General features: G+C 45.1%; 1 protein-coding gene across 5 annotated transcripts in view; it reads right to left on the bottom strand.

Annotated features, from left to right (window-relative positions):
- Positions 1–17,500, bottom strand: part of JARID2 (jumonji and AT-rich interaction domain containing 2) — a 142,452-nt gene that overhangs the window by 37,027 nt on the left and 87,925 nt on the right. For all 5 annotated transcript variants that reach the window (XM_085891894.1, XM_085891890.1, XM_085891891.1 and 2 more), the window contains one exon: positions 1–1,259. This exon is cut by the window's left edge and continues 266 nt beyond it. In XM_085891894.1, coding sequence (XP_085748020.1) covers positions 1–1,259 — 1,259 coding nt within the window. The remainder of the gene's footprint in view (positions 1,260–17,500) is intronic.

Genomic DNA, 17,500 nt, shown 5'->3' with positions numbered 1-17,500 from the left:
AAGGTTGGAATTTCTTCGAGCGAGGACTTGGAGGGTGCAAACTTTCTGCCCGCCTCCATGCAAACCCCCACTGGAATGGACACAGGTTGGTCTTGTGCTGCAGCTTTAGGATGATTTGAGGTAGATTTGTAGTGTACTTTTTCCTCTGAGTTGCATTGTGCTTTGTGCATGGCAGGTGTGTTACCTGAAGTCCTCTCCAAAGTCTTTGCAGCTGAGCTTTTCCGAAAGCACCGTTTTTCATCAACAAGCAGGCCATTTGCATGGGGAATGTTTCTTCTGCTCTTTATTTTTGCTGCTCGTTCAGCATCAACTTGAGAGGTGTTCAAGCTTGTGGACTGCCTCACTGCACACTTGTTGCTTTTCTTTGATGCCTTCTTGCAGTTATTGGAGAGTGTAGATTTTGCTAATTCTACATTTAGTTTTTCATCGACTCCTCTCTTTGTGACAAAAACAATTTGGCTTTTGGAATGATTCTTGCTACTAGATGCTAATGCTGGCATTGTCCTTTCGGATGCCCTGCTGTCGAGAGATTTATTACAGTGCGGTTGCAAAACTTGTTTTATTGCTTTCACTTTATCATATTGCAGTACATCCTTGATAGTCGCACTTGCCTTTCTTTTCACTGCTGACGGAGTCCGTCTGTTTTTCAATGAAACCTTACGATTAATATCAGTGTGTGGACTTTCACTCTTAATGCCACTTTTCAGTCTGGTCATTTTGCTCTCCAGAGATTTTTCAAAGATATTGCCATTACACAAATGCCCAGACACAACTCTTCTCCTCAGCCTGGTAGAATGTTTATTTCGTTCACTTCCAGGAAGCTCCGATTGCTCAACAAGCGCTCTCCTGCTAACAGTCCCATTGAGTTGGGCCAATTTCACCAACTGACGAGTCTGCATGCAAGACAGCCGCCCATTGGGCCAAGGCCCTGCTCTCACACCACCCTTTTTGCCAACTTCACATGACGCATCTGGAATGGTTGGACAGCTCGACTTTGCATTGTTATCGGTGCTAGCACCCAAAGGATTCCCTGAGTTTGGGGGCCTAGCCAGACGCCCTTTCCTCGGTGCTTGTGGCTCGAACCGCATTGCCGTCCTCCGAGAAGGTTCCCTTTTGTTTGTAGTGTAAGTTACCCTTCCATTGCGTACTGTCACGGTGTATTTGAGACGCCTCGGCAACATGCGTGCCGCTTTTCTCACTCCAGTTGACGAATTTCTTCCAGATACACTGATGGCTTCAGAGTCTATCTTTTTTAGCACCTGACACAGAAGGAAAAGAAAAATTAATGACAGTATTTGTGAAATGCAGCATGCATTCAAACAATTTATAGTTCCACAACATTGGTCAAAAAATGTTGCATTTCCAAATCACTTTTTGGATACATTATTTACACAACAGCAGATTCAATAATTTGGAATTGAATAAGTTAAAGGAAAGAAGGATGCACCAATAATATAAAATCTGTACTGCATTTCTTTCCTGAAGTAAATAACATGAATTTGTTAAGATGCACTGACCAGTAAATGGCAGGAAACCTACAGGATGAAGATTTTTAAAAGTCCATATCAAAGGTCTGTGTACTCTAATGCCCAGAGTGAAACATTATTTTGAAAGTGCAAAAATCCACTGACAAAATCTCCTTTCTCTGCAAGGTTCCCTTTTTTCAATGCAGCAATGGATGAAACAATTTTTATATTGAAGTTTTAAACAAGCAATAATGAACACTTCCAAAGGCATATTGTGATGGATAAATGGTGTCGCAAAACAAATCTCTCAGTTTGCTGAACAAGCAGCGACTCAGATCCAGATCTGGCAAATAGGGAGTCAGCAGCAGGATCGCAATGGCCTTTTTGTGCAGGAATTGTCATAACTTTGCCATTGTGTGGTGATGCAATGTCCGGATGAAAATGACAATGAAAACACGTGACCAAAATTTACCTTATCCCAATAAATCATGAGGGCATGCATACCTGCTGTTATTGAAAACTACAGCATTTTAAATTATGCAGGTGATTCTGGCAATAACCAATTCAGACCATTGCTTCCAACTGCAATTAATTTTTGTCTTGGCATCAAACAACAGGATCCACATTCATCGAGTTTTGACAATGGATGTCACTTGGCCTTTCTTCTATGTGCTTGAATAAATTCAATGCAACCAAGCACGTTTTCAGACACTACAAAAGCAGCTCTTTGGGAAAACATACACAAAACTTTAACATTAAAGAAAAAGATAGTGCTGCAAGCTCTAAAATTAAAGGAAAAAAAAAAAAAATCGCTGCCAATGCAACCAAATTTTACCCACAACATCCTCAATACACTAACTGCAGTGTTGCTTATCGAGGCATACAAATAAAACATAGAATCTTAATCTTCATACTGTTTAAACGACTTGTCGACTAAGTTTCCGCTTTAACATCCCAAAATAAAACAAGGATCCATTTCAAAATACAAAGCTCATCCATGTCCGCTTTGTACTCAAACTAAACTTGACCAAAACAACAAAAAAAAGAGGGGGAGCACTCGGTAGAGTGCAAAACCTCCGCCGCCAATACTGCTAGGTCACTCAAGTGAACTGGATATCCTATTCGTTCAATTTGACGTCAACAGTGCTCAGAGTTATAGTTTGCAACTTTCCCCTTTACATACTCAATTCATTCGTCATAACTAGATTCCTTGAGAGAGAAATTGATTTTATGTGGGTATATCTACCTGAAGTTCCAAAATCAGCCGCAATTATAATTTTGGCATGTTTTTTGTTGGAAATCCCTTAAAACATGTAGAAATGCAAAAAAAAAGAAATCGAAATGTTGAAAAAAAGTTGCAAAAATCTTTTTTTCTCTAACAATTTTTTTTTAGGGGGGGGGGTTGGAAATAACTTAAAACATGTAGAAATGCAAAAAAAAAAAAATTCAAATATTTTTTTCAAATTGGCCGCCATAGCGGCCATATTGGATTTTGGACCAAGTCCAAAATCTAATGGCATGATCCTTGGACCAGACATAACCCCCCCCCACCAAGTTTTGTCAAAATCCGTCGAGGAGTTTTTCCGTAATACTGTTCACAAACAAACAAACAAACAAACAGAAAGGGGTGAAAACAGTAACCTCCATCCATCTTCGAAGGCGGAGGTTAATAACAACAATAATAATAATCATAATAATTCATGTTTTCCATACTTTCATAATCCAGGTTTCTTGAAAATTTAATAACAAAATCTCAAATGGTAAAAATAAAAAATAAAAAAATAAATAAAAAGGTTATGTCCTGGATAAAGCGAGATGGTAAGCTCGACGGTAAATAAACAAACATGGAGACTTTTACAAAACCCTGCCTTGTCGCACCGCGTAGCAGCAGATGTGCTGATAATGCCTGCCTCTACTTACTGTGACTTTGCCCTTTGACATATTGACCCAATTATTATTATTTCCTCCATATTCTCACTCATGGTTTGTTGAAAAATTTATGACAGAAGCTCAAAGATAAAAAAAAAAAACGTAATGCGACAGACACAAGGGATTGAAAAACTCCGTTTCTTGCTGTGCAGGCAGACGGGCTAAAGATAAAACATAGTTTCAAGAACGTTAACAGAAAAAAAGATTTTCAAAAAATAAAAAAATTCAAAATGCTCCATTTTCGAAGACAGGGGGATGGACAATATATATACTGTTTTAGATTTCCCGCCCTTCGGCGTGAGAACAACCGCGTTTAACCAATAGCGGTCGCTTCGCCCACCGAACGGACAATCTAGTTGCGGCTTTCCGGATCAACGCCGGAAACCAGCCACGGGTGTGTTTTTAACCACACAACAACCTGACCCGCGCTGCAGGGTCCGATCGCCAAATCTTTGATTTACCTAACTATTCGCGCGGGTAGGTTACCGAGAGATTGTACCTCAATGGGACCGCTTGGAAACGAGCCGCTTAAGCAGCTCGCTTCCTTTTGGGATAACCGAGCGGGGTATTATCACGCAGTCCCGTTGGACCCGATCACTTTACCGGCTATTTAAAAACCAACTATATTCCGAGTGCAAGATGGGGCAGTTCAATGAGGGAATGGACGCAACGAACAGGTTTACATTCACACAAGGACATTTATTATAATAAAGCACGTATGCAATTAAACAAGGCAAAACACGTATGCAATTATACAAGCAACAAAAGCATGACAAAAGAACTACAACCGTCTACTTATTATGTACAGTTACTTGTACTTAACAGCAGTTCCTATTTATCGACGGGCCCACCGACACACGTACGCACACACACAAACCCAAGAAATGGTGGCAGAGGCCTTTAATAACGGACTCCAGCTTAGAGGACAGGTGAGCTGAAACCCAGAGCCTATCTCGAACCTTTCCACCTCGTGTGGTCTTCAAGTTGTTCGGACCTGGGCTCCAGCGAGAGCAAGCTGGATCCAATCGTCATGATCTTCCCGAGCTCCCGCGAATCCTCCCGAGCTTCTCAACACGTGCTGGTGAGACGAGGCGCCGATCCTTCCCATCGATGAGTCGCTTCCCCGAGGAACCACCTCCACAAAGAGGTCGATGAGTCGCACCAAGCCGGAAACCAAAATGGAGAACAAAGAGCTCCACAAACCAAGAAGAAGAAGCCACCATTCGCAGCTTGAGCCGAGCAACCAGCTCAACTCTCTTCCAAACAAAGCAGCTCGAAGCAAAAAGCTCCCCCGAGCCAAACAGAAGCCGAAGGCCCACTGAACCACCAAAGCAAAAAGCCTCCTCCTGAGCCAGGCCGCAGCTGAAGCTCACTGAGCCAGCCGAAGCAAAAAGCTTCCGAAGGCCTCAACCCTAACGCAAGCCAAGCAGGACCCGACGGTCTGCTGAGTGACTACTCTCTGCCGAAGCAAAAAGCTTACTCCTCCAACTCCCAAACACGAACAAAGAAAAGATCTCCTCTTATCCTTCTCCCGCCCTTCCCCCACTCCCGGCGTGATTCATGACTCATGCCCTCGTGCTCCATCCCCTGCTCAGCCACGGGTGGGAAGGAGTTGTTGACATCATGAGTCACGGGACGGCTGGGTGGTTCTTCTTCTTCGCAGAAGAGGGGGAGAGATTGTTCGTTCCCCATTGTTTGCTCCCTAACTATTAAATCGATCCGCAGCACATCTAATCGATTTCTGAACATTTAAACAATGAAAGGTGAGCTATCTAGGCAACAATCACTTATCGACATAGCTGACTAAAGGAACCTGTATGTTGTGTGCAATCGAATTCCCAAATTCGTAACAATACTTTGACAAATCACTTGGATTATATTCAAAGTAGTAACAATAAAATACATCAAAATTGCTTTCAAAACATTTGTGGTACCGATATGAATGAGGTAATTGGTTCAGTGCAGAAAACTGTTAAAAAGCCTGGATTGACATCTTTCATAATCATTGCAAATGTAGGCTGTCGCATTACATTTGCCAACAATTTAAACATCAGAAATACTGGTGATACATCACAATCATTTCAAAAAAAAAAATTGCTTGAAGGTAATTTCATCAGTGAATTCTGAGATCTTGGGAATGGGAAGGGAGATACTTTCGGCATGATTTATCGTTTGTCAATTAATCAGAGAGATGGATATCGACATGTGATGGACAAGTGTGATAAGCATGATTCTCTTGTCCATACTCATAAAGTGCCTCTTAAATGTACCCAGAGCCACACAGACTGACCAACTATTATTTCTTCACAAATCTTCCCTATTATTATGATATGAATTAGTAATGTCCACAAATGTTTTCATTGATGGTGGTTTAATTTTCAGTTTTCATCGATATCAATCCCACGTATGGAAAACCAAATGGATATGCTTCCTTTGACTGGCCATGGTTGAACACCATCATGACAGTTTCGGTAGCAAGGCATAATTGTTTAATCTGTCCTGATTTAACAGGCACCACAAATACAAAAATCCATTGAATGGCAATTTGCATATTGTTACGAATTCTGGCCCGCCTGGTGTGCGATCGGCCGCGTCGCCCAACGGACGGACAATTCAGTCGTGACCCTCCTGGAACTACCGCCAGGAGCCAGTTACGGGTGGGGGTTTAACCTCACCACAACCCAGTCCGCATTCTACCCGCGCGAAATAGGGTGAATCGCCGAATGTCGATATACCTAAATACCCGCGCGGGTAACCTACCGAGAGGTTGCACCATTCCGCAGGTCGGCTTCGGACACGAACCGCTTTAGCAGTTCGTTCCGTGCTACAGGGATAACCGAGCGGTGTTATCGCCGACCTCGACGGTTCAGTGATTCTACTTTACTCGGGTGTCCAAAACCCACAACTCATTCCACGATGCAAGATGGCACTTTCAATGTGGTGAAAGGACGCGACGAACGGGATACGTTGCACACAAGGACATTTATTATAAAGCACATATTGCACACACAACACAAGCAAGGAATCATGGATGCATTTACAAGCAAGGCAAATAAAAAGCAATACAACCGACTATGATTATTATCTACAGTCACTTACACAGTCGTTACTTAACAGGACACGGCGCCACAGCATGCACACAAAAACAACAGGAAAACCCTCCCCATAGGCAGGTAGGTAGACGGGGTTCGTAAACCTTTATGGTCGTGGGCAGTGGATGACGAAAAGGCCCGCGAGACAGTGCTGGTTACCTGCCCCCTCGAGGTGTAACGGTGGGCAGAGCGTGACGCCTTGTTCCCATGGCAGCTAGCGTAGCCGCGCCTGCTCTCGGGCCTTTGCGATGACGTGGTCGGTGAGTTCTCTCCGGCGTCCCTCGCCAGACGCGCAGATTCGCACCACACAGCCGGCAGGGCTGCGCCTCCCATCTGCGTCTCTGAGGCGTCGCCCGGACTCTCCACCGGCCTGCGCCTTCACCGACAGGTCGCCCAATGCCAAGACGAGAGAGCCTGACCTCGACCACCAAGAGAGAGCTTGAAGATGAAGCGAGAGGATGACGTCCACCAAGAGAGCGAGCAGAATCCAACACGACGAAGAGAGAGAGAGAGAGAGAGAGAGAGAGAGAGAGAGAGAGAGAGAGAGAGAGAGAGAGAGAGAGAGAGGAGGGAGGAGGGAGGAGGGAGGAGGGAGGAGGGAGGAGGGAGGAGGGAGAGAGAGCCTCGCGCGCGGTCCGCCTTATATAGTGCAGGGCTCCGCTCTTCGCTCCTCCCCGTTTTCGGCTCCACCTTTTTCGAGAAGGTTCCTGAAAAGGGGCGTTCCTCATTCCGACCGCGTCACCCCGCACGTCCACCAATCGGGGGCGAGCCGCCCCACCCCGCCTCTGTCACACTCCTTGGAGAAACAGGCGGGAAAAATCCGCACGCCCATCGGAACTCCTCTGGTTTCCTTTTGCGTTCGACGGTTTTCAACGCGGCTTGTTGTTTGCATGGAGGTTTGTTCAAAATAACAATAGAAAAAGAAAAACGGCTATCTCAAAGGGTCGCAGCCCGGTGAACACGAAGAATTCCCTTTAAACAACGGTGGGGACCTATCTGCACATAAACTTAGCGTCATAACTGATCTCAGGACCATTTTTTTGTATACCTTGTCGAGGCTCGTATGAGAGCTAACACACAACTTACAGCAAGAGGGCATGAGACAAGAGGGGCGGGAGTGGAAGGGACAAAACAGTGGGGAACAAAAACATGAGGTGAACTGTGGAAGGGAGAGGTATGGGGATGGGACGGGGAACATGGCGAAGAGAAGATGGACATTACAGGGACTTTCAGGAAGGAAAGCAGGGGAATTGAAGGAAGTGGGCTTGGGTGGATTATCGGGGGTAGAAAAGATCGAGGATTTGGATGGGGGAAGATAAGAGGTGGTGGTGAACAGCTGTTTTGAAAGCCTGGAGGGAAGAATGGGAAAGAATAGCGTGAGGAAGTTTATTCCAAAGGTGGGAAAAAAGAGGAATGAAAGAGTGAAGATGAGCAGTGATGCGTGATTTTGGTAGTTTTACCAGAAGAGGGTTGTTGGCGGACCTTGAGAGCCCTGTGGAAATGTGGTGGGGACAAATCGCATAGAGAGCAGGGGGGGGGGGCAAGGCTGGAGAGGAGACGGTAGAAGACAGAAAGACCACCGACCAACCTGCGGTGATTGAGTGAGAGGCCCAAAGACTCAGCTTCATTGCAGGAGATGCCAATAATCCTAAATGCCCTGGTTTCGACAGCGTGAAGCGGAGAAAGGTGGGAGGCAGGAGCACCAGCCCAGAGGGGAGAGCAGTACTCCATCAGGCTACGGACAAAAGCTTTGTAAGTGGTCAGGAGCTCAAGAGGGCCGAGGAAGGACTTTGCACGACAAAGGATTCCCAGTCGGCGAGTGGCTTTTGAGGCGAGCTTGGAAATGTGACTTTCCCAGGAAAGGTCATGGCAGATAGTGAGACCCAGAAGCTTGAAAAAAAAAAGACTTCTTCCAGAGGATTTTTGAGAAAGTGGATGGGGGGGTTTTCTAAACGGTCCTTTCGAAGAGACATAGTGAGAGTGTGAGATTTGTCTGGATCGAAAGACATGTTCCACGTGTTGGACCAGTTTGTGATTTTATCCAGATCTGCTTTGAGCGAAGAAGCTGCTACTTGCCGGTCTGAAGGATGACAGATGGTATGGCAGAGGGTGGAGTCGTCAGTAAAGAGAAATAGAGGATTTTCCAGAGAGTCGGAGAGATCATTGATGAAAACCAGAAAAAGAACAGGGCCCAGAACGCTACCTTGAGGAACTCCAGCCTGCACAGGAAGATGGGATGAAAGAACTCCATTTAGGGCCACACGTTGACTGTGACAGGAGAGGAAGTCTGCAAGCCATGAGTGGAGATGGCCTTGAATACCATGGGAAGAGAGTTTGATGAGTAGTGCAGGGTGCCAGACTGTCAAAAGCACGTGATATGTCCAGGGATATGGCTCGGATTTCCTGTCTGGCATTGAGGACATCCATCCATTGATGGGAGAGCAGAAGCAGCACATCCAGGGTAGAGTGACCTGGTCTGAAACCAAATTGATGATTGGAAATCAAGCCATTGGAGAAGAGGAAGGATTTCATGTCTGAAGCAATGATGGATTCCATAACCTTGCTGATGATTGGGAGAAGGCTGATTGGTCTGTAGTTGCAGGGATCTGTTTTTGCACCTTTTTTATGCAGGGCAGTGATGTTAGCAGATTTCCAAGCAGATGGAAGATGACCTTGAGCAAATGAGAGGGTGAATAGAACAGAGAGAGGGTGAGCAAGAGCAGAAGAGCAGGCTTTGAGGACACGTGGGCTGATGCCGTCTGGACCGGTTGCAGAATCTGACTCGAGGTTTGAAAGCAAGCTCTCCACCTTGTCAGGAGAAAAGGACACAGAGTCCAGGGACAGTTGGGTGTGACTGGGTAAAGTGGGTAGAGAAAGTGATGCATTTAGGACACAAGATTTAGTTGCAAACACCGAGTTTAGACATTCAGCTTTATCACGTGCGGTATCAGCATTGCGGCCATTTGAGGTAAGGGAGGGGATGGAGGAGCAACATACACCAGAAACAGATTTGATTAAACACCACCAGGATTTTGAGGAGGGAGAGAGGTTTGAGAGTTCAGACTTGTGATGAGAAAGATGTTGTTTACTGGCTCTCCTGAGGGTAGATACACACTTGTTCCGAGCTTTGTGGAAGGAACTGAGATTGCCCTCAGTTGGGTTTGCTTTCCATGAGGCAAAGGCAATTTGTTTCAGGACAACTGCCTCGCCACAAGCTTCAGTAAACCAAGGGCAGGAGGAAGGGTAGGACAACTGAACATGAGAGGGGATAAATCTGTGCATGAGGGAGAGCAAGTTTCTTTGAAAGAATTCCCAGGATGAGTTGATGTTTGAGAAAGTAGAGATAGGAGAGCAGTCTATAAGTTTGATGGCTGCTTGGAGACCCTGCCAGTCGGCTTGTGTGAAATGCCAGACTTGACGGCGGTGAGGTGGTTCTCTGATAACAGCCAGAGAGATGTCCACTTTGACAAGGACGTGGTCAGAGGAACCGATTGGAGCGGAAAAAAGAGCAGCAGATATTGTCAGGGAAATTTGTCAAAATCAGATCCAGAAGAGATGGAGTACAATTGGTTGAGATCCGGGTCGGGAAGTTTACCGATTGAGTCAGTCCTAATGAGTCGCAGAAAGCTTTTGCTGAGGTGCCATGGCAGGTGAGAGAGGTACCCACACCTAGCCAACTGGCGTGATGACAATTGAAGTCACCACATAAGAGGAAGAGAGAGTTTGAATGAGAAGATAGAAGATGGTCCATGTTTTCAGATAGTGAGGTGTAGATGGAGTCATCACTGTTCGGTGGACGGTACAGTAAACATCTAAACATGAGGTGGGAGTGGAGGGGAAGCTGAAGCCAGAGGTATTCCTGGGGGTGTGGGGGAGTGAGAGCAGTGCATGGAGAGTGAGGAATAGAGTCTTTGATGAAGAGAGCAACACCTCCACCAGGACGAGGCTCAGGTCTGTCAAACCGGAGGAGGGAGTAACCAGGGAGAGATACTTGGGAGTCAGACACGTCTTGGGAGAGGAAAGTTTCTGTTCGGCAGATAATGTCTGGTTTGTCAGTGGCAACCTGTATGGAAAGATCTGAAAGGTTTGAGCGAAGGACCCGGATATTTGAGGTCCACACTTTTCATGAAGAGGTAGGGGAGGAGGCTTTGGGTGCAGGGGTGGAGGGGGAGGGGGAGGGTAGGACAAGGGACGAGGGGGGGAGGTAAGGAGGGTTGTTGAAAGAGTGTGGGGTATTGCAGAATAGCTCGAGGAGGGGCCGAATGAGGAGGAGAAAAGGCTCTGTGGTGCAGGGGAAGAGGGGGGACAAGAGACAAGGAAGAAGGCAGTTGAGGATTTGAGGATGTGGAGTGAAGAGATGGAGGTGAGAGGGCAATGGAGGGAGGCAGGTTGGTGGATGAGAGGGGGGGCAACTTTGAGAAGGATGAGTGAGGGAGATGAAAGGTGGGAGAAAGGTGAGGGGGGAATTTTTGAGAGAGGTGAGAGGGAGGCTTGGAGGGAGAAGAGTGGGATGGTTGCTTTGAGAGTAAAGGCCCGGTCACACCTTGACGTTTTAGCCAGCGATGGCAACGTATTAAAATGTATGTAAAACGCTGGCTTACGTTGAACTTTTGATGTTTTTTTTTAAGATTCGGACGTATTCATAACGAGTTGGTGGCATGCATAACATATTAGTAATGGACATAGAACGTTTCGTTGTGTTATAGATAACTTATACCAACGAATGCTGAACCTGTTGTTGGCCTACACAACCGATGCCCAACAATAGTCTAACTTAGGCATAGCGCGTTGCACGCATCGCCGACGATGTCGTGACGTAGCCTATTAAAAGGCTGACGCACACGATTCGAATCATAACTGCCGATAGAAATGGAAGTGACAACATCGCGGTCACACCTTGGCGATCTTGCCAGCGTATGCCGACCTAAGAAAAATGTGTCTAAAACGTTGGGGGCACGTCAAATACGGTATGAGTAAGTTTGGTATACGTGAGTAGAACGCTAAAGTACGCTATCATACGTCATAGTAAGTAGAGTACGTCAAGAAATTTTAAACATGTTCAAAATTTTACGACGTACTCGGCGTATGACACACGTTCCGCATGCGATGGGGATAAGTTTTACACACGATATGCGGACGCTTACACACGTCCACAAAGGCTACTTATAAGCTACTCATAAGTCGAAACACGTCGCGGTAGTCTTTTTTACGCGAAACTTATTTCTAACTTATGTTTGACGTGCTTTGAACCAATTCTTTACATAGTCCCAACACACATCGACGTATGTAGACGTATTCCAATGACGTCTTCCGGTCGACAAAAAAAAAAATGAATGTGTTTCTAGCTTACAACTGCCATATAAAGACGTGTTCCCAGTGGTTTTGGGAATTGGTATATAAAAATGCTGCTCATAAAAGGGGAACCCAACAGTGTTTTCGAGTTCCTTTTTGAGTCGATGTCCATGTCAGCAGTAACAGTATCAGTATTAGTATTACAGAGATGCCAACTTTTGGAAATCAGAATTAGGGAGGATTTGCAACCGACACCAAATAATGTGCGCCAAGCGCACATCTCGAGCGCGGAGCGCTCGACCCTTGCGGCAGGGTCCAGGGCCCGCCTTAGGGCCCTGGAAGCTCTGGGGTTCTAGACGCTCTCTAGTGCCCTCTGAGCCCTATTTTGGAGCATTTAACATGTTAAGAATTCCCACTTTTTGAACAAAAAAAGGGGAAAATTGTGCACTTTTTAATGTTACATGTATGTTAATATTAGTAAGTTAGGGGACAATCAAAGATTAACAAAAAGCACAAAAGAAGCAATATTTTTCTTACCTTACTGGCTGGTACTACTGCTGCTTGCTTTTTCCATGGCAGCTTTGCTGAGTGACAGCTGTGTGGCTCTTTTAGCCCTTCTGATTATGTCTTTGCTGTATTCTCTCTGGTAGCAAGGGGTGCTATGAGCTAGTTTTTCAATTAAGAGAGCTTCCAGGGTTTTGACACTCAAATTGGGACGAAATTCAGTATGATTCTTCCGTACAAGACTGAGTGCCCGCTCACATGATGCGTTCGAATGAGGAATGACCAAGATTCCCTTCATCACTTTGCTCAAATTAGGATACTTCTTGGCACCAGTGCAGGGATCTGTGAACTGTGAAATCCGATGCCACTGCTCATCCACTCTCACTGTCTCAGTAGCAATTGTAGCTATGGAGGCGTCTGCCTGGTAGTGAGCGAATTCACTCTCAAGACTGTCTATGTCACTATCACCGCCACTGAACAGACAGGGGAATTTCTTGATGAAAAACTCCACACAGTCAAACCCCACTTCTTGGTGTAGCTTAACATCCAGCACCTGAGCATGCTTGGCTAATTCATCATCTAGCGGCCAGGTTTTGAAGATGTAATTGCAGGCTTTCACATAATATGAGCGAACTGCACTGAAGAAACCTTGGATGTCTGACTCACTCAGAGTGAAGGTGGATTTCTTGAGACTCCTTTGTTCCCTTATATACAGTTTGGCATCGTTCCCAATCATGAGGTCCTCATCATTCTTCTGATGATTTCTGTCAGAGAAGGGTACATTTACCAGAGCAACCGATGACACCGATGGTTTCAAAAACCGTATGAAGATATCTTTCAGAAGACCATTCAATTCTCCGTGCAGGAGATGAATACAGGGTTCGTCTCTTTGGAGCAGAAGATTCCCCTTCTCAAAAAGCTTGTTAGCATATCGAAGGAAGAAACAATAGAGTTTTGTTTGTGGAGACAAGAACATCCTGTTGACATGTTTTTCTCTAGATTCCTGCACAGTGTTTGAGGAAGATGCGCTTTTAGTTGTAGAACTCGTAGTACACTTAGCCGCAGGGCGATCACACTTGCGTTTACTGCCAGCAGAAGAGGTCAGACTCATAGTACCAGATCCAATTTTACGTTTGAGGAGAGAGCTTGAGGTAGGTGCAGCCAAGGAAGAAGACCTCTGATTCGAAGGTTTTGCTGAGCTTCTATCAAGTGATTTGGCAAAAGCAGAACTTAACTTGGGTCCTTCTTTGCCTGTAGATGGGACTATCACAGTCTTTCTCGACTCTGAAGGGATCTGCTTTGTAGATGAACGTGATGAAGGGCCGGTGATGCTACCTGCTCTCAGCATTGGTTTTGGTGCTGTCCCTGCTGTCTTCTTCGCAGCAGATACTGCAGTGGTAGTGGTGAATGCTGCTCCACTAGTGCTTGATCCTGCAGTGCCAGTACTGGCAGTAGATACAGTGCCGTCCTTCTTGCTCGTTGTTAGAGTCTTGGCTACAGTTGGTTGCATTTTTCTTCATACTTCTTCTTTGAAGAAGAGGCGAAGTGGCTCCCACTGTTCAATCAGCCTGTCTAGGCACTGACCAAGGGACAGCCACCTTGTTGCGACATGCTTCAGAATCTTGTGTGTCGGGGCATCACAGAGTTCTTGCAGTGCTTTCACTCCTTTGACGCGTTTACTACTTTTGTCCAAGTAGTAGTAAATATCGATGAGAAAGTCATCTAATTCAATGGGTAAGGCCTGAGCCGCCTTCTTGGCCGTATTGTGCATCATATGGCAAGGGCATCCCATGATGTAGCACTCTGGATTTTGTTTGTGGATATAAGCAGCGACGCCTTTGTGCTTGCCCACCATGACAGAGGCATTATCAGCACAAAAGGAAACACAATTTCCCCACGGAATTTTCCTGTCACTGAACTCATGATCAAGCAGTTTGAAAATGTTTTCTCCAGTGGAATCTTGTTTGCACGCAGGCAAACTTAGCAAACCTTGCTTCACAATCCCAGCACTGTTGTCATAGTACGAAATCAGGACAGGATATAGCTGGGCCTCACCACTGTCATTGCTACCGTCTGTAGCTAGGCTAAATGGAGCTAGTCTAGCAATATCGGCAATAGATGAAGCAGTAACATTTGACAACTCACCAATTATTGCTGAAGTTTTTGTTCTTGCATATCCATACTTTGAAGCAACTTTTGAATCTGGAAACATCTTTTGAAATAGAGGTCCAGCATGATCTGAGACTGATATGGGCAAGTTATGTTCCACAATAAATCCACTAAAGAGAAGTTCCGCTCGGGTAACATCCTCTTCCTCGCTTGTCCCTTGTTTGGTGAAATAATTCAGAAGTGTACCGGTACTCGTGCTCGAAGATCTCTCCTTTGCAATGTCTGTGTGCCGTTTGCTTCCAACGTGCTTCCGAATATCATCGCGACCTCCGTGCTCAACTGAAATATCAACGCTGCATACTGTACAATACGCATGATGAATTCCTCTTTCAGACTTTCGAATACACAGGTATTGGAGACTGTATTCGGTCTTGTACTTCTGAGACCATTTCTTGGTCTTCGTAAGCTTCTTTTCTGCCATTTCGTAATCAACATCGAGGGCTTGAAGCATCGGTAACTTCGAAGTCGATGTTCCACAGCTGCAGCGCGACTCGTAGAACTCTAGCGGCTGTTAAACACCGCACGGTGGTCGCGACCGCCGGGCTGGTACGGGGCCCAGCTGCATGCAGTGAGCGTATCGCATGCATATATACTGTGCATACATACCGCATGCACTGTATTGCACACATACCGCATGCACTGAATCTCAGTGCATGATCACATAAGCGAGATCCAGACCCAATGTTTCGCTGCTCCTCATTTGAATTTGCAATTTTTTTACGTACAATTTGGTAGCAGCGAACGTTATGGAGTTACCACATGCTATACGTAGCAGACGATGCTTTTCATTCAATTCTCATACTAGTACATTCTGATTAGTGAACAGTGCAAAAATATCAAAATTTCGGGAGGATAAGGATAGTGATCGTAAGGGCGGGAGTTTGGGTGAATTTTCGGAAGCCTCCCGATGAAATCGGGAGGGTTGGCATCTGTGGTATTAGTAGTAGTTTGTTCATGTTGGCAGTAGTAGGTGAGTGTGAGGGGGAGGGTGTGGGTTATGATGGATCGTCCTTGCGTCCGCGTGTCCACGGGTAGGTTCATAGGCTGCCACTCAACGATTTAATGGCTGCATCTCCACTATTGAAAGTAGACGCTTGCGCTCAACAATTGGATTTTTTTTACACTCAACGACTTTTAAACGGTACCACTCAGCTATTTTCATTGTTTACAATAAACGATTTAAATTGCTGTCACTCACCTTTGTTTTTTGACGCTGGCGCTCGGAAATTTTAATCGTTTCTATTGAACGTGCTAAATCGCTCAAACCCCACTATTGAAAGTCGACGCTTGCGCTCAACAATTGGATTTTTTTTACACTCAACGACTTTTAAACGGTACCACTCTGCTATTTTCATTGTTTACAATGAACGATTTAAATTGCTGTCACTCGCCTTTGTTTTTTGACGCTGGGGTTTGGAAATTTGAAGCGTTTCTTCTGAACGTGTTAAAACGCTCAAACTCGACTATTTTAAATAGACGCTGCCGATGGACAATTGGAATCATAGCCAAGCTAGACATCAAAGTGTGAACATCCTCGTCATGCCGAAGAAAAGTTAGAAGAATGCTGCAAATAAGTGTCCTGGCCGTGGCCGTGGACGCTGACGCAAGGACGATCCATTATACCGACGTCTTTCAGCCTATGAGTAACTTAAAAGTAACGTCTGTCGATGCGTGGCAACGATCGCGTAACGTGCCAACAACACATTAATCGTAGGTTAGAAATAAGTTTCGGGTACGCTAAACATTACCTCGGCGTGTCTCAACTTATGATTAACTTACAAGTAGCATGTGTTGATGTCTGTCAACGATCGCAGACCGTGCATACAACTTGTGGCCAGCGTAGCGGAACGTGTGAGTCATACGCCGGCATACGTCGTGAAATTTCAAGCATGAAAAAATTTGAGGACAACCGAAAAGTACAACGTTTAAAGCCAACGTACAACGACGTATGGCAGTGTTTTTCAGCGTGCTCTCAATGTTATCAAAACTTACCCATAACGTATTCAACGTGTGCCAGCGTTTTAGAAAAAAAAAAATCAAAAATCAGCATACGTTGGCTAAAACGTCAAGGTGTGACCGGCCTTAAGAGAGAGGGGTGAGAGGGGTGAGTTGGCGCTGAAGTTGGAAAAAAAGAATGGTTGATGGAAAGCGAACATCCATGGCAAACTGTGGTGTTTAAAAGTTTTAGGTCAGAGATGCGATTTAACACGTTTCTTGATGGATGCAATGAAGGCGGATTCAGAGAATGGAGAGAAGAAGCGCTGTAATAGTTGGATTTTTTTAGGCAAGGAATGAAGGAGAGCTCGAAATGAGAGCAGTCTCTTAAAATAGCAGAGGAGTCGTGCATTATGAAACAGTAAAGAGTTCCACATGTGTGAGAGAGGAAGATGAAGCATTATAAGATCGTTTTTGTTGTTAATATTAATGTTTGAGAGAATTCAACAGATTAGGTCATGGAAGTGTAGGAAAAAAAAAAAAAAAAATCGAGGAAGAAGACGAGGAGGAAGATAAGAGGAAGAAGCAGAAGCAGAAGGTCCGCGTGTTGTTGTTGGGTATTTTTATTTATTTATTTTTTTGAGATAAGAAAGAGATTAGTTGGGAGAATGGGGGATGTTAGGAAAGTGGGGAGGATGAAAATTGAAGGTAATGGGGAGAAAAAACAAAAAAACAAAACCAAAAAAAACCAATTGAACACCGAGTGGAACCGTAGGCCTCAAGCCTAGGCCAAGGCCTAGGCCTCAAACACCCGGTAAGAAGGTCAACAAAAATACTCACAAAATAGCATGATTTTTGAAACACACTTTTTTCAAAAGAGTTTTTCAAAAGGGGGGCTGAGAGAGTTCGTTGAGGGAGCGTTGGAGTGAGGAGCGTTGAAGTGAGGGTAGATACACACTTTATGGTGTATTGTGAATTTCCACAGCCGTAACAATATTTACACATCAATAGCTGACAAAAATGTGAACAAATGTATTAGGACAGTCCATAAAAATGAAGTAAATCTGAAAATGTTTTTGTATTTTGTTGTTCAACCTGACTAATTATTGGTTT

This window comes from Eptatretus burgeri, chromosome 8, assembly GCF_056783735.1.
Source record: "Eptatretus burgeri isolate ZD-2024b chromosome 8, Ebu_testis_v1, whole genome shotgun sequence".
NCBI lineage: Eukaryota > Metazoa > Chordata > Myxini > Myxiniformes > Myxinidae > Eptatretus > Eptatretus burgeri.
The sequence above is the reverse complement of the archived record's forward strand: the minus strand, read 5'-3'. Positions and strand labels throughout refer to the sequence as shown.